The 17,545-nt window shown below is 54.9% G+C and overlaps 1 protein-coding gene across 1 annotated transcript; it reads right to left on the bottom strand.

The window, feature by feature from the left end:
* Nucleotides 1-11,485: 11,485 nt before the first annotated feature.
* On the bottom strand, nucleotides 11,486-11,857 carry KCNE1 (potassium voltage-gated channel subfamily E regulatory subunit 1). Its single transcript, XM_050332899.1, has one exon. It carries the CDS (start codon nucleotides 11,855-11,857, stop codon nucleotides 11,486-11,488), a length of 372 nt encoding a protein of 123 aa, XP_050188856.1.
* Between the last annotated feature and the right edge of the window lie 5,688 nt (nucleotides 11,858-17,545).

The following is a 17,545-nucleotide window of genomic DNA, read 5'->3' as shown; positions in this document are numbered from 1 at the left end:
CTGTGCCCGGGCCGGTCACTCACCTGCAGCGCTCCTGTCCCAGGGGCAGCACCGGTGTCAGCGGTGGCTCTGCCGGTGGCTGACCACTGCTTTTAACTATTTGAGGAGCAGAGGGGAGGAGGGGCCTCCCCTGGTTGCCCGGAGCGAATAATCACAGCAAATTATGCAGGAGGGAGTGTCCCGGCGATGGCAGGAACAGGATACCGGCGAGGATCCAGCCGCGGGGGGAAGCGGCCGGGACGCGTTCCTGGAGCCGGCAGGGGACGGGAGGAACGCTCGGTGGGGTCAAAATGGGCCAAATAAACCATCCAGGCTGGTCTGGAAGGGAGGAAAACAAACAATAAAGGCTTTTTTCTTTTTCTTTTTTTTTTTTTGTTTTTTGGGAGGGGGAATAAAATAACCCCCCAGGACTGTTCTGGAAGGGAGCAAAATAAACCTATCAAGGCTGTTCTGGAAGGGAAGAAAATAAACCATCAAGACTGTTTTGGGGGGGAACATAATGAACTATCAAGGCTGTTCTGGAAGGGAAGAAAATAAACTATCAAGGCTGTTCTGGAAAGGAAGAAAATAAACCATCAAGACTGTCCTGGAAGGGAAGAAAATAAACTATCAAGGCTGTTCTGGAGGGGAGCAAAATAAACCATCAAGGCTGGTTTTGAGGAGGGGGAATAAAATAAACCCTCAAGACTGTTCTGGAAGGGAAGCAAAATAAACCATCAAGACTGTTCTGGAAAGGGAACAGAATGAACTATGAAGGCTCTTCTTAGGGGGAACAAAATAAACCATCAGGGCTGGTTTTGGAGGGGGAATAAAATAAACCCTCAAGGCTGTTCTGGAAGGGAACAAAATGAACTATCAAGGCTCTTCATGGGGGGAAGAAAATAAACCATCAAGGCTGTTCTGGAAGGGAAGAAAATGAACTATCAAGGCTCTTTTTGGGGGGAACAAAATAAACCATCAAGGCTGTTCTGGGAGGGAAGAAAATAAACAATAAAGGCTGTTTTTGTGGGGAGCAAAATAAACCCTCAAGGCTGTTCTGGGAGGGTGCTTGTTGCTGGAGGTGTTGGAGGTTGTGGGCCTGGGCTGGCTTTTGGTTATTGGTGGTAAATCTGCCATTTTTTGAACTCAGTGGCTGTCAGAAGTGTCCTGGTGTCCCTTGGTGTGTTTTGGCTCCATCACACCAGAGGAATCATGGAATGTCCTGAGCTGGGAGGGACCCCCAAGGATCATCCAGTCCAACTCCTGGCCCACATAGGGACACCCCAAAAATCCCACTGTGGCCCTGGGAGGAAAGAGGCTGTGGGCTCAGGACACACCTCCAGCCCTGCCTGTCCTGCTTTACCCTTCTGGAGAAAGGATGGGGAAAGAAAGTCGCCAGGAATAGGAAAGAGGATGCTGGATGAGGCAACCTCCCTATCTTTCATCTCGCACCTTCCTGCCCCGACCTCTTCTATCCTGTTCTGCCAGCTGGGCATGGGTGTTTTGTGCCATTCATACACCCTCTCCATGGCAAAACAGCCCGAGTTCCACCCCTTCCCAGCCAAATCCCCTTTGGGAATCAACACAACACCAGCCCCTGTCTTGCAACATCCCTGATTTCAGTCAGACTGGGAGCCCCAGACAGTTCCTTTGTGCAACCAGAACAGCTGAAAGCAGCTGAGGGAGGGGGAGGGCTCAGCCTGAATCCAGCTGCTTTTTCCTGCCGTGGGAAGCAGGAGGGAGGACTGTCCAAGCCCCAGCGTCCCAGGAGTGAAGCAGCAGCAGCTCCTGCTGTTAAACTGTGCTCAGACAGATCCATAAATCTTGCTGTGGGACTGGATTCCAGCTGCTCCTTTTTTTAAAAATTTTTTTTTCACGTGTCTAATCTCTGGATAAGACCCCAAAAGCCTCAGCAGCTCATTAGGGAGCCCCACCTTTGGCCAACAAAAGCAGAAAGGGGAAGAAAAGCAGCAGCAGGGAGCTCCTGGTTGGGGGAAAGGAGACCTGAGGGCTCCCAGAGAGAGAAAGGACAGGGGGGAAAGAGAGGTCTGGGAAACTCCCTGTGAGCCTTCCCACATTCCTGTATAACCCAGGATGATGGGGCTGTTTTCCAGCTGAACCTCAACTCCTGGGGCCAAACGTGGGGCCAAGAGGTTTAAAGCACCATCCTTTTGAGAGCCAAAGCCAGTGGGGAGCACGAAATGCCAGCAGGCCTGTCTGGCTGGTCTTGCCTTGGGCACAGACGGATTCCTGACGGGATGGGCACGGGATGGGCACGGGATGGGCACCAGAGCCGGGTGGAGCTGCCGGAGGGGCCGGCACAGCGGGGTCAGGGTGGCCCTGCAGCACCACCCTGGGGTGTTTGGGGGTCAGCGTGGCCCTGCAGCACCACCCTGGGGTGTTTGGGGGTCAGGGTGGCCCTGCAGCACCACCCTGGGGTGTTTGCTCTGCTGGGCTCCTCAGCTCAGAGCCAGCACCATCCCTGAGCTGCTGCTTCCCAGTTCCACAGCGGGGTCAGGGCTGGGCGAGTCTCACACCTGACCCTTTTTGTCCCGGTCCTCGCGCCTCGACTGAGCGAGGAGCGTGGAGAGGGAAAACACACCGGATTTTACAGAATCCCTGGATCATCCAGGCTGGGAGAGACCTCCAGGATCACCCAGTGCCACCCTCACCCAACACCACCAGGATCAGCCCTAATCCACGTCCCCAAGGGCCACATCCAGACACCTCTGGGACACTCCCAGACACAGGGACTCCACCACCTCCCTGGGACACTTCTTGCAAGGCCTGACCACTCCTGCAGGGAGAAATTGTTTCTGATCTCTGCTCTGACCCTGCCCTGGGGCACTTTGAGGCCATTCCCTCTCACTCTTTCAACCCTCCTGTCAGGGAGTTGCAGAGAGCAATGAGGTCCCCCCTGAGCCTCCTCTGCTCCAGATAAACCCCCCCAGCTCCCTCAGCTGCTCCTCACAGGACATGTTCTCCAAACCCTTCCCCAGCTCCGTTCCCTTCTCTGGACACGCTCCAGCCCCTCCATGTCCTTTCTGAAGTGAGAGTTTCATTCCTCTTCCCTCAGATTTGATGGTTCCTCTTTCTTGGAAGCCAAATGGCAATGTAGAAGTCTCAACACTGATAACAAACCCCTGGGAGCTGATGGACCTGCACGGTGTGGGGTGTGAGCGGCACAGCCTCCAGCAAACACCAAAGGTGGGATTTCTTTTGCTTCCAGGGACTCCGTGGGAGCTTCCATGATTTACTGTGGAGGCACAGGAAGCCCTGGATGGTGCTGAATCCATCTCTCAGCACAACATGCCCTGGAGAGCAGCTTGTTTGCTAATGACTGTGATTAGTGTCAGCCTCTGAGGACACCAGGAAAAGTGCTGTGGGATGGACTCCCCCTCAGCCATCCCTGGGAAAGAGGTGCAGGATTCCTACCTGTCCCCACACAAAGGCAGGACAGCAAGGACCCCACATCATCCAGAGGAAGCTTCCCAACAACGAGAATGGAGGAGCTGGGGTGGTGTGGGATGTCCAGGTGGGTGGGAGGGAGTGAATTATGGGAGTGGGGGAATCCTGTTGGAGTGGGGATGGAGCCACAAGCACATCCCTTGAGCAGAACCAAGGGACACCAGGAACTCCAGCACGTGCTGGATGGTGCCAACCTCCTTCCCCTCCACCCACAGCCCTGGGAGCCTGTGCCAGGGCCAGGGGGCACTTTGCTTTCCAATGGGAATGAAGGATGAGGGAATGGGTTTGGAGCACGGACGTAACTCAGGGCCAGAAGAAATGAACCTGAGAGTCTTTCAGTGAAGACCCCAAAATGAGCTGGGAGGTTCCCATCACTTCATGGGAGATAGGCCAGGCCTCATCAGCTGAGGGTCTGCTTCCCTTATTAGTGACATTTCACTTTTTAACGAAGGTCCCAGAAGGGAACCATCCACATCACTCCTCTTTCCTTACAAATCTGGGATTCTGGAGCGCTGCCAGCTCCCCAGCGAGAACCAAAGCCCTGGGTGGGGTTTAGGAGCCAGTGGAAATTAATCTCTGTGCTCCCTCTCTTCCAGGACCAAGGAGAACCTGGAAGCACACACAGGACATGACCACACAGCCAGCCAGCCATGCCTCTGGAATCCCCACGGGTGGGAACGAGCCAGGAACGGCCCATTGGGGGCGGGGACAAACCCGGCTGAGCTCCAGCCTGGAAGCATTTCCCAGGCACACTCTCCTCTGCAGCAGGAGGGCCTGTTTTCCAGGCTCTCTCCCCCAGCAGGTGGCTCATGTCTCCCAGGGATGTTTCCTGTTGGCAGTGGATGCAGGAATGTCTGGGTGCCGGAGCGGCCGCGGCGCGGCGGTCACTGTGGACAGAGGGCACTGGGCACCTGCACCCTGTGACTGCCTCCAGAAACATCTGGGTCAGGCCCTGGCACGAGGGGAAACAGGGAATCACTCAATCCCACAACGGTTTGGGTTGAGAGAGGCCTTAAAGCCCATCCAGTGCCGCCCCTGCACCTTCCGCCGGCCCAGGTGGCTCCACCCTGGCCTCGGACACTTCCAGGGGAATTTGTCGAGGCTGCAGAGGATTAGGGAGTTGCTGGGGAAGATTTGTCAGGGTACTGAGGTATTTTGCACAGAAAACCCGTTCCCAGGCCCCTGGTTGGGCAGGGGGTCATCTGTGTGTCCTTCTCCAAGTGTCACTGGGGGCTCCACTGTCTTGGCTTCCCAGGAGAGGCTGAGGAGGGACCCAGGCTGAGGGATGCAGGAAGGCAGGCCCTGAAGGGAGCCTTCAAAAAAGATGGAGAAAGACTATTTCCAAGAGCCTGGAGTGCCTGGACAAGGGGGAATGGCTTCCAGCTGACAGAGAGCAGGGTTAGGTGGGATATTGGGAAGGAATTGCTGGCTGGGAGGGTGGGCAGGCCCTGGCACAGGTTGGGCAGAGAAGCTGTGGCTGCCCCTGGATCCCTGGAAGTGTCCAAGGCCAGGTTGGACGGGGCTTGGAGCACCCTGGGCTGGTGGAAGGTGTCCCTGCCCATGGCAGGGGTGGCACTGGATGGGCTTTGAGGTCCCTCCCAACCCAAACCATTGTGTGATTCCAGGACTCTGTGCCTGCTCCCAGTGCAGGTCAGACCAAGTCATGGATGGCATTGCCCAAGTTTCTGTGGCTGAGAATGAGCCAGAGCTTTCATTTTGCTGTTGCAACAACAGGCCTTGGGCTAATCCTGGTTGTGTGGTGACCTGTTTCTCCCTCTCCTGCTCGAGTGTAGGTGTGAGAAAAAGCTCCTCTGAATCCCTGAGTATTTCTGGAAAACACTCCTCCAGCCCTGCTGGGAGCAGCTTGGTGCTGGCACCTCTGCTCAGGGCTCTCTGCAGCCACAGGGCTCACTCCTTCCTAATGAGTTTTTCCTACAGGACCTTTGGATATTCCCAATATTCTCCCTCAGCAATAAGGGAAAACCCTGAACAGCTACTTGCACATCACACAGAAGAGAAGAGCTTTTTCCTTCTGGGATATTCAGGGTCAGGTGGCAAAAAATGATGCTATTGGATACTGTAGAACGAGTGATTCTGCTGATCAAAGTCCCAGGCAGTTCACTTTAGGCTCTTTGTTTCTTCCTTCCCTTTTTTCCTGCCTTTATCCAGCATTTTTCTGGAAATTCAACCGATCCTTCTCGATGCCTTCAGCTTTGTCAGTGCTCCAGTGTCGAACCTGCACGGGTTTTGCTGCTCTGCCGCCACTCCCAGGCTGTGCCTTGGCCACAGAACTGTGTTTTTAGTGCTGCCTGGGTGCTGCTGTGCCCCCCATCAGCAGGAACTGCCCTCTGACAGCACAACCTGCTCCAGGCTGTGCCTCCTCCTCCTCCTCCTTTGATTCATTCCACGTGCAGACGGAGCTGCTTCAGGAGCTGCTTGGCCCAGAGCCACAGCCACGCTTTGCCACCTGTGACTCACCCACTGACAGCAGAATTCTGCTTGTTGCCCTCTCTAATTGTAGCCATGGAGCAAACAAAACAACCGACCAGAAACAAAAATCCACCTTTCGGGGGTTCCGCGTTCACGTTTCTGGCTCCCGCCCAGGCACGCGGGGACACCACCTGAGCGGTGTCACCTCCAGGACAGCAATAAAAGCTCCTGCCACTCCCATCCTGTGCTTCACATCCTGTTTCCACCACGGGCTACACATCCAGGAGACACCACACGAGGCTGAGGAGACACAGCAGGAGTCACGCTGGGCCACGCGGGGCCATCCCGGCGGGAGGGGGAGGGAGGGAGAACGGAACCCTGGAGACCAGGATCATCTGTGGTGGCACTGAAAACACCCCTGGAACTTCACAGAGACCTTTTCTCTGCTGTGCTTCGCCCCAGGCAGGGGGCAGAGGAGCTGGGGTTGCTGCCCTGTGCCCCTCAGAGGGGTGGGTGCCCCTCAGGGCATCATTTCCACACTGTGAGCTCCTCAGGCATCAACCCTGAGCTCACAAAATCAGATTAGAACCCCACATCTGGGTTGGCAGGGACCTTAAAGCCCACATTCCTAAATCCATGGGCTGAACAGCTGGGAACACCCTCTGGGATCTGCCCAGGAAGGCCCAAAAATGGAAGAAGGAGGTGTCACCAGAGCAGGAATATCTGTGCAGGACCAGTGCAGGGAGGCGTCTGGGTTTGGACACACAACTGACAGGTTGCCCTGCGTTGTCCTTGCCTCTGTGATTCCCTGTTTCCTCTTCCCCCTTCCCTGGAGATTTCCAGGTAAAATGTGTTATTCTGAGCCCCCTGCACTGGGGTTTAACTGGTCACCAGCTGGGACACACAGGGCTGGTTCCTGCAGGAGGTGTGGACTCCTCCTGCTCCTCCTTGAACTTTAATGGAATAAACCCCAATTAATTTGTGGAATAAACCCTCAAATGTGTCTGATAATGTGGTGACAGCTCTTTTCTCCCTTTCTAAGATGTCACAGATGACTTAATTCTCTGCAAACTCCCCAGAAATGCCCGTGGATAAATCAAGAGGAAGAACCTGGATGCAGGTGATGCATTTCCTGGGATGGTTCCCACCGAAGGAAGTCGGGGAGGGAAGAGGAAAAGTGCCTGAAGGGAGGAAAGGAGGAGTCATAGAATCATGGAATGGTTGGGGTTGGAAGGGACCTTGAAGATCATCCCATTCCAACCCCCTGCCATGGGCAGGGACACCTTCCACCAGCCCAGGGTGCTCCAAGCCCCGTCCAGCCTGGCCTGGGACACCTCAAATCCAGATGGATGCTCAGAACTGGGACAAGGAGCTTTTCCTGTGTAACAGTATGAAAAGTGCACCTGGAGACAAGATCAGAAGTGTCATTTGCTGAGAATGCATTTACTGGGTGTCAGAAAAAGCTGGGAGAGCTGGGATTGTTCAGCTGGACAAGAGAAGCTTTGGGTGACCTGAGTGTGGCCTTGCAGGGCCTGAAGGAGCTCCAGGAAAGATGGAGAGAGACTATTTCCAAGGGCTGGAGGGACAGGACAAGGGGAATGGCTTCAAACTGCCAGAGGGCAGGGTTAGATGGGATATTGGGAAGGAATTCTCGTCTGGGAGGGTGACACCAGCACCCCCAAGTCCTTCTCCATCTGTTCATTCCTAGCCTGGATTGAGATTCCCACGGAGCTTGCCCAGCTCCCTCTGGATGTCTCCCTCCCACATCCCCAGTGAAGCAGGGCCTGACCTCCCACAGCCTCCTGTCCCAGCAGTTTGTGCTGCTCCCTGGAGCAGGTTCTTGAGAAAGGCTCCGTGGAGCTTTCACATGATGCCTCCAGCGGGATCAGGAGATTAGGGAGGGAGTTTTGGGGTGGTGATAACGACGTGTAAAAATGAAACAGGATGCCAGAGCAATATTACATGAGATAACACCAGTTATCAGCTGTAAAAGAATGTTCTGCCTGCTCCTGATTGCCCCTATCTTCTATTTTTATCTGTTTCCTCCTGCTTGTCTCTGTACACGTTTCCAGGTTTAGCAGGTCTGACCCAGCCAGCTGCAAATCAAGATAACACTGATAACTATAAACTTTAAACTCACACACTCGGGCTGGAAAGCGTTTTCCAGCTGGACTCTCGAATCCCAGGGGTTTGACCTCCTGTCCCTGCAGCTCTGAGGGGTTTTGGTGGTACAATGAAGAGCCACCTGCTGTGGGTTCTCCATGAGATGGGAAAGAAGAGCTTGAAGCTCTCCAGGGTGGTGGGAAAAGGGGGGAGGTTCTGCAATGAAGGCAAAGGATGAGCCCTCAATTTGGGCACATCCTGGATTCCTGGGTATGAACCACTTGGAGTCACTCCTGGGCATAGTGAGCTCAAAAAACAACTTTTAAAGTTTGGGCCAAAGAAAATGCAAGAGTTGCTTAATGGGTTTAAAATTCTTCATCCTCCCCAATGAGCAGGAGATCAGAAAACATGAGCTCTGTCTGATGACCAGTTTGTTGCTGGCCTTTGGTCTGTGGCAAAGATGATGAGCAGGTGGACTAATCCCACATTTCTGGGCACTCCTTGGGCACTGGATCATGTTTCTGCCATTACATGAAGTCAGAGATGGGTTCTGTCTCAGCCCAGTGTGGACACTCCCAGGGATCCAGGGGCAGCCACAGCTTCTCTGCCCAACCTGTGCCAGGGCCTGCCCACCCTCCCAGCCAGGAATTCCTTCCCAATCTCCCATCTATCCCTGCCCTCTGGCAGTTTGAAGCCATTCCCTGTGTCCTGTCCCTCCATGCCTTGTCCCCAGTCCCTCTCCAGCTCTCCTGGAGCCCCTTTAGGGGCTCTCAGGTCTCCAAGGATCCTTCTCTTCTCCAGGTGAACGCCCCCAGCTCTCCCAGCTCCTCCAGCCCTGGGATCAATTCAGTGTCCTCTGGGCTCCTTCCAGCAGTTCCATGTCATTTGGGGGGTCACCAAGCCCGAGGTCCCCTCAGGCAGGTGCTGCTGGGGCTGCAGGGGAGAAACCTGGGCAGTTCCTGCCCAAGGGCTGAGCCGGGATCGGGATCGCTGCCCCCGGCACGGAGCCAAACTGGCCTGGGGAGGGGGAAAAACCCCGGGAGCTACTGGAGATGAGGAATTTGCTGCTGCCATTCTGCTGTTTCCCCAGGTCTGGGTGCCCTGGGAGATCTCCCAGCACCTGGCCCTGGTTAATAGGGTGTAGAGGGGACGGCTGAGTGGGTGCCCACAGGTGGGAGCAGCGCCTTGCCCTGAGCTCGTGGAACAGGTTGGGAGATAAAAACAGCAGCTGAGGCCACAAACTGGGCTTGGAATTCATTTATTGCTTCGTACAGGTGAAAAAAAGGGGGGGGTTGGAAGAAGGAACTGCAAGGTAATGTGAAAACCCACAGTGGGAGCCCAGATCTGCCCCCAAGGGTGACACAGGAAAAGCCACATTGAGTTCTGGTGCTTAAATAAATAAAAAGGCAGAGCTGGTAAAATTAAAAGATGGGAATCAAGAAAGGCTGACTGTCACCCTTGTCACAAATAACCACCTTGGAGCTCCTAAAATAAAGTGGGCAGCCAGTGCTTAGACCCAAAATACCCTGAAAACACCCTGGGTGGAGGGAGAGCTGCAGGAGGGAGCCCTTGGAGGAGCTTCATGCTCAAAGGTCTTGATGGAATTACAGGTTTTAATTCATGAAAGGCCGTTTTTGAGGCAAGTTTAAACAAAGTCTTTGCAAGCCACGAACAGGGTGCACAGGGGGATCCCAAAAGAGCAGAGCCTGAGCTGAGAAACCAACATTTCCCCCAAGCTGGGCTTTGCTTTGCATTCCTCTACAGGGGGAAAAGTGCCTCGGATAATGAAGCTGGTGGAGATTTCCCAAGTTGAAAACGTGGGTCTTGCCCTCAGCTTAATGGTAGGCCCTGGATAAAATACTTTTAAAAGAAGCCAAGCCTGCATTCTGAAGGGTTTGAAGCGTTCTGGGAGGGCAAACTTGGCTGGAATGTCACTTAAATGGAAGTGCAGGGATGCAGAAGTGCCTGGGAAAGGGATGTGCTGGCACTGCTGCCCATCCGAACTGCCTGCCTTTGAAGCAGCTGCTCTGCACAACTTTCAAGCCTTTCCCACTTCTCATTCCTCTCCAGGAGCAGAAAATGGGATGTGTGTCTGCAGAGCAGGAATAATTAAAAAAACCCCATTCCTGCCCAGACTGTGGTTTCTGTCATCCCAAACAAAAAAAAAAAAAAACAGGCTTCAAGTTTGAAAAGTTGAGTATTGCAGTGTCCAGGGGGATGTTTCTCCTGTTGATGGAGACAGATGGAAGCTGCTGCCCCAGGAGCTGAGTTTGGCTGCTCTGTGCCCCCTGAGCTCAGCAGACACAGCCCAGGAAGGAGGGATAAGGAAGCCCAAGGGCAGGAAAAGCTTCCTGGCCTGGATTTCGTGTTGGATGCTGCCATGGGTGACAGGGAGCTGCTCCTGGGAGCTCTGAGGTAAGCACAGACATCACCTGTGTGACTGATTAAACACCAGGAACTTGGTGGGATTGCTCTTCCCAGGGTGGAAATTCCCCTTCCCCACCACGGGCTGGAACTGGGCTGCAATAATGAGTTGGGATTGAAACTCTGGGAACGTCACACACTGGGGCTGCTCAACCTTTGGATGTGGATATTGGCCCCAGGATCAACTCCCATCCACGAGGAGAACCAAAAATAACCAGCAAGCCCAGGCTGGGGAACCTGCTGAGAATTAGGATGGTTTAGGTTGGAAAAGCCCTCTAAGATCTCCAAGTCCAACCCTGAGCCCAGCAGTGCCAAGCCCATCTCTAACCCATGTCCCCAAGGGCCACGTCTATTGAAAAATTCCCTCCAAAGTCTTTATTTTGCCACAGAAATAGTTGCCAGAAACAAAACAAAACAAAAAAAGGATTATTTTCCTGATTTATCCCAGAGAAGTGCAGGATTCTGAAAAAAACAGGCAATCCCCAGCATTGTGCACTTCATGGAATTGTTCTGTGCTGGATAAAAAATGCCAAGGAAATATTTCAGCTGCTTTTCCTTGGAGGAAATCGGTCTCACTTGGAAATGACTGTCTAAGCCACGCTTGGAGACTGGGTCCAGTTGGGTTCTAACTGAGTTCTGATTTCACACTGGCAGCACCAGCTTTGGCCTTTTTATAGAATCACAAAACCACAGGCTGCTTTGGGCTGGCAGGGATTTTAGGGATCATCTCCTTCCACCCCCTGCCACGGGCAGGGACACCTTCCACCAGCCCAGCTGGCTCCATGCCCCCATCCAACCTGGCCTTGGGCACTTCCAGGGCTGGAATTTCCTCCTAACACCCCCTCTAACCCCCCCTATTTCAGCTCGGGGCCGCTCCGTGGTGGGTGAAGCTGCTGAGTCCGTGACGTTCCCTCCGCGTGTCCCCTCCTCGGCCTCAGGGTGATTCCAGGAGGCCACCAGGAGCTTCTGCCTGCCCAGCTCCCCCAGCCCCACCAGCTTCACCCCCAGCTCGGGGTCGTTCAGCCGCCTCGAGGCTAAGCAAGGCCCTCACGAGGTCCCACCGTCCGTCCCCACCGTCCCCCTAGGACGATTTTTCCTGGGGGATCTGCACCGCCGGCTGCTCCACGGCCAGCTGGTTGTCCAGGACGCAGCACAGCTTGCAGCTCTCCAGCACCCTGGCCTGGAACTGCTGCCTGTCCCTCCTGCGCCAGCGCTCGGCGGCACCGCGGGCGTCGTGGGGCTCGGGGGAGCCGCGCGAGCGCAGGTTGGTCACCAGCACCCCCACCGTGAAGAAGCCGAAGAGCCCCACCATGAGCAGCACGTAGATGATCTCCAGGCTGCTGCCACCGGCCCTGGCCTGGGCTGGGGTGGAGCTGTTGCTCCGCTCCAGGCAGTGCTGGAGCAGCTTGGACAGGAGCAGGTCCAGGGCCGTGTGGTTGGATGGCACCAGCATCTCGCTCCTCCCGCCGCAGCTTGTCTGGAAAAGGGATAAAAATCAGGGTGTCATTCCTTCTGGAGGTGACAGAACTCCCCTCACGACTATTCCTCATTAATCAGTTTTAATTCACCTTTCTAATTAATCTCTTTAATTGCTCGTAAGCCGGGTCGTTTCCCGCCCCCGTCACGTCCTTTTGATGAGGTTTTGCCACCACGAGCTGCTGTTGTGGGAACTGAACATTTCAGTTTTGCTGAAGCAGCTGCAGCCAAACTTCGTGGGCTTCAGTGATCTCAGGCCTAGGGGGAGATTAACAAAGCCTGGCAGGGAGATGTTGCTGCAGCCTGGACACGAGGAACGCTCTGTGGGACAGGGGGAGATGGTTGGGGTGTCCTGGGCAGGGCCAGGGCTTGCACTGGATGATCCTGGGGGTCCCTCCCAGCCAGGATATTCAGTGATTCCATGAATCCATGATTTCTATGACCCCCCCACACTCTGCTTCTGGCTTTGCATATTGTGGTCGTGGCTTCCCTCAGTTCTTCTCTGCTTGCCATTTAAAGATTGGATTTGGAGACAAAACTTCTCCACCCGAGTTTTGGTGAGTGGAAATCTCTCAGTAGCCTCAGCAAACCCTTCCTCCTCCCCCTGTGGAGGGGCCTGGCCTTTCTTCTGCAGCTCCAGCCTGAAACACACCCTGCAAACCCCCCCCCCCGACAGGAATGGATCCCACAGTCAACATTCCAAGGGGCATGGAATGCCACAGGGAATGGACACAGAGGGAGGCTGGAGACACTGCCTGCCCAGCAGGGGAAAGGGAAAGCACCTTCTTCATCCTCCTTCCCACACCTCCTTCATCATCCTTCCCACAGCAGGACCAGGGTTCGTTGCCTTCCCCTCCAAATTAAATTGTTGTGTTTTGGTGTTTAGGAGGATTTCCCTGGAATGAGTACAGCTCAGGACTGGGGCAGGAGATGGGAACACCCAGAAGCACCTGGATGCCCAAAGCCTTCTGGTCAGAGCCCTGGAGCTGGAGGGTCCTTTTCCACTTTCCAGTGGCAGCTGTAACTCAGTCAGGCAGAGGATTCCTGTCAGCACTGCATTCCCACAATCCTGTCAGCACTGCATTCCCAGATCCTCAGCAGCCAGGGAACATAAAATCATGGAATCATTGAATGGTTTGGGTTGGAAGGGACCTTAAAAGTCATCCCATCCCACCCCCTGCCACGGGCAGGGACACCTTCCACCAGCCCAGGGTGCTCCAGCCCCATCCAACCTGGCCTTGGACACTTCCAGGGATCCAGGGGCAGCCACAGCTTCTCTGGGCAACCTGTGCCAGGGCCTGCCCACCCTCCCAGCCAGCAATTCCTTCCCAATATCCCATCTAATCCCTGCCCTCTGGCAGTTTGAAGCCATTCCCCTTGTCCTGTCCCTCCAGCCCTTGGAAATAGTCTCTCTCCATCTTTCCTGGAGCTCCTTCAGGCCCTGTAAGGCCACACTCAGGTCCCCCCAAAGCTTCTCTTGTCCAGCTGAACAGTCCCAAACTTTCCCAGTCTCTCAAACTTCCCCCAGCCCTGACTGACACCCTCCCTACAGCACCTCTCTGAACTGTGCCTGGAAAACCAAGACAACAATCTGGTTTTGCCCTCAAACCCTAGACTGAGGGGTTGTTACTCAAGGAGATTTCTGTGCCAGGAATCCTGGCATCACCTGAGGGTCCTGCCAGTGCTTTCTGCACCTTTAAATCTGTGGGAGCAGCACCTCAGCAAAACCCTCGTGCTGTTTGGGGGCTGGTTTTTTTTTCTGAGGCACTGCACTGTCCTAATTTCTAATCCATCCTGCAAATGGACCCTGGGGCACAGAGCCAGGAGAAGAGCCTGGGCAGGAGCTGCCTGTCTGGGAGGGGATTTAATGGTGCAGGGATGTTTTCCAGGAGCTCTGCAGAGGAGGGAGCTCAGCTCTAATGACCCTGCAGAGGCTTCTCTGGGTGGTTTGTGCCACGTTATGGCATAAAGGCTGTGACAGGAGATGCTGAGACCAGAGGAAGTGAGATTGGATCTCACACCCCACCATCCTTCCTGTGGAGAACAGCAAAATTTCTTGTTCTGGGGAAAGAAGAGCAGCTGACTGAGAGCACAGTGAGTGCAGATGTGGAGCTGATCCCACCCTCCCACATCAGGGAACAACTTCTAATGCAGCTGCTGGACTGGTTTTTACTCTGAGCCCTTTCCTGGGCATTCCTGGGAGGTTGGGGCTCCCTGAAAGTCAAACCCTCAGCCCAGGGGGATGAATTCTCATGGAATCACACAATGGTTTGGTTGGAAGGGACCTTAAAGCCCATCCAGTGCCACCCCTGCCATGGGCAGGGACCCCTTCCACCAGCCCAGGCTGCTCCAAGCCCCATCCAACCTGGCCTGGGACACTCCCAGGGATCCAGGGGCAGCCACAGCTCCTCTGGAAATTCTATTATAGTCCCTCACCACCCTCCCAGCCAGCAATTCCTTCCCAGTATCCCATCTAAATCTCTACTTTTCCAGTGGGAAGCCATTCCCTGTGTCCTGTCCCTCCATGCCTTGTCCCCAGTCCCTCTCCAGCTCTCCTGGAGCCCCTTTAGGCCCTGGGAGGGGCTCTCAGGTCTCCCTGGAGACTTCTGTTCTCCAGGTGAACCCCCCAGCTGTCCCAGCCTGGCTCCAGAGCAGAGGAATTCCGTGGATTCTCTTTGGAATTCCGTGGATAGAGCCCCGTTCTCCTCCCCACAGAGCCCTGGGGGACACGAGTGGCCCCAGCCCACAGCAGGTGACACCAACCCACCCCTTGGCCACTGGGTGACCACTGGGGGCCCAGGTCAGGCCCAGGTGGGCTCAGCCTCACCCTGCCCCAAACAAGCAGTTCCTGAGACAAGGAAGTCTCTCCTGCAGGAACAACAAGCCCACAATTCCAAAGCCTCAGGATTTTGGCTTTAAACTGAGCCAAGCCAAGCCAAGCCAAACCCCAACACCCCAATCCAATTCTTGTCTTTAGGTGCTTTTAGGAGTCTTTAGGAGTCAAACAGCCTGGGCTGAAGGGTTCAAATCCATCCCCCTTTCCCAGCTCTTTGCAGATCCCTTGGAAAGGAAAAGGAAGTTTCAAACCTTTCTCTGAGGTTCCTCCTCCCGAGAGTGGGGAACAAAACAGAACTGCTGACAAATCACTGCAGAAACTTCAGAGTGAGGGAGGATCTCCCTGGATTCTCAGTATTTTCTCATCATAAAGGCAGGCAATGTTTTCCCATAGCAATTATCAGCAGCAGGTGGTAATTATCAAATAGTTATAAAATCATTTGATATCAATTATCAGTAATTATCAGAGGCTCTTGAGGTGCTGGTGAATTGGCATTTTGGGGCTGGATGTCCTCACCCACCTCCCTGTGTAATCTGGGAGGTTTCTGGGTTGGGAGGTGTTCCCTGAGCCAGGTTTTTCCTGGAAGCTGGTGGGAGCTGAGGGGCCCCACTTCCATATCCGCATCAGGTGGCAAAAACCAGGAGAGGGACACCCAGGAAAGCTGCTCCCAAAATCTCCACAAGCCCAAAGCCCTCCCCCCCCCCGCCCCTTCACTGCAACTGTGCAGCTCCAGTGGAATCCACACTGGGACAGGTCTGGGTTGGGACTGCCCAGGACTGGGAAGAAGAACCTGGGGTGGTGGCCCTCAGGTCACCCCATCCCACCCCACAGGAGGTTTTGGGGAGGGGGTGTCACCCCTCCTCCCTCTCTTGGGAGGGGACAATCCCTGAGCAGTGACTGCCCCTGTTCAGAATGACCTGGGGCAAAACTGAACCGTCCAGCAGCTGTTCCAGAGGGATTCAGTGGGAATTCCCTGCAGTTGGAGCAGCCTGGGCCACGTCCTGCTCTCCCAGGAATTGCTGTTTATCCACCCATTACAGTCAAGGCAGGAGCCATAAATCAGGGAACCATAAATCAGGGAACCACATAAATCATAAATCAAGGTTTGGGTTGGGTGGGAGGGACCTCAAAGCCCATCCAGTGCCACCCCTGCCATGGGCAGGGACACCTTCCACCAGCACAGGGTGCTCCAAGCCCCGTCCAACCTGGCCTTGGACACTTCCAGGGATCCAGGGGCAGCCACAGCTTCTCTGGGAATTCTATCCCAGCCCCTCCCCCGCCTCCCAGGGAAAGATTTCTTCCCAATATCCCACCTGACCCTGCCCTCCTTCAGGCCCTTTTCCAGTAAGTGATGAATCCATGATATCCCTTCAGGGCCAGCTTGGAGCAACCTGGGCTGATGGAAGGTGTCCCTGCCCATGGCAGGGGGTTGGAATGAGGTGATCTTTAGGGTCCCTTCTCCCAAACCAGTCTGGGATTCTCTAATTCCATGGCCTTCTCCTAATCCCTTCAACACCCAGGTCCTTGCAGTTCTGGGGTGTCGGAGCTGCAAAAGGCAAGTCCAGGAGACACTTCCCGTTGTGTGCTGTGGAGTCTGAGCCCAGCTGGGTCAGAGGAGAGGCCAAGCTGAACCTCTGGAAAGCACCTGGGGCCTGTCCAGGTGCTGAGGTCATGGGGAATATCCCAAGAGAGCTGTAAAATTGCCATTTGAGTTCAACTGCAGCAGTTTGCAGCTGCAGAGCATCTGGCACCAAATGGAACTCCTGTCTGCAGTCCAAATGTCAGAACTGACTGACTCCTGGCTGCTTCCCAACCCAGGCAAAGCAGGATGGGCCTGGCTGCCCAAAAGCTGCTCCCTGAGCCTGCAGGCTGCTCCCACTGGAGCTGGAACAGGATGGAGCTTGGAGCAACCTGGGCTGGTGGGAGGCGTCCCTGCCCGTGGACAGCGGGTGGCACTGGGTGGGCTTTAAGGCCCTTCCAAGCCAACCCACGCTGTAATTCCACGATCCCGGTTCTTTGGCTGGATTTCTCTTCCCTTTTGAGGTGTAGCTGTGCTATTTCTCCTGTAACAGAGGTGGGTGTTAAAGGGCAGATCCTCGTCCACTCGATCCAATTCCCTCAGCTCCCACAGATCAAAGGGCAGCCACTCTAATTGCTGCTGAGCAAACACCTCCAACTCTCTCTCTTTCTCTCTCTCTCTCTCTCTTTCTCCCATTGCTGCCAAAACCATCAGGAACCCAGCACCAGAAACTCAGGGAGACAAGAGGAACCCTTACCTCTGGAAAACACAGCTCTCTAGAAACTCCTCCCGCTCCGATGATGCCCAAAACGCCCGTGCCACGCTCGGAGCAAAAGCCAGCCCAGCACATCCCCTTGTTCCCGAAATTGTCTGCCAACAGCAAGCTTCTCCACCGCCATAAATGATCCCCTGACCTCCCTGGCTCGGCTCCCCTCAGGGATGAGTAGGTCACACACCATTCCCGAGGCCGGGAATTGCACAAGGCAGAGCCGTTTCCTCCCCGCAGCTCCTGGGAATTTTGCAAGAGTGCAGCATCCAGGACACTGATCCTGCCCAGGAGGGGCCAGCAGCACATCCCAGGAGGGAGCAGTGCCCGGGTGGGCAGAGCTGGAGTTCCACACCAAGTGGAAGCAGCTCCTGTCTGTGGACAATCCCACCTGTCTATGGAAAATCTGTGAGCTCTCCCTGCCTGTCCCAGGGTCATCCACGGCCTGGGCTGCACCTCAGATCCTGGGGTGACCTCAGAAAGCAGCATTTAGGCAAGGGGGGCACTTAATTCTCCCCCCAAACATCAGCTTTGTCTGATCACA

The sequence above is a fragment of the Myiozetetes cayanensis genome, unplaced genomic scaffold (assembly GCF_022539395.1).
Source record: "Myiozetetes cayanensis isolate MyiCay16 unplaced genomic scaffold, myiCay2020 scf5-8, whole genome shotgun sequence".
Lineage (NCBI taxonomy): Eukaryota > Metazoa > Chordata > Aves > Passeriformes > Tyrannidae > Myiozetetes > Myiozetetes cayanensis.
Note: the sequence above shows the minus strand (reverse complement) of the source record. Positions and strands in the feature narration are given on the sequence as shown.

Coding starts and splice junctions, on each gene's coding strand:
- KCNE1 (XM_050332899.1), bottom strand. CDS start 11,857: ATGCTGGTGCCATCCAACCACACGGCCCTGGACCTGCTCCTGTCCAAG.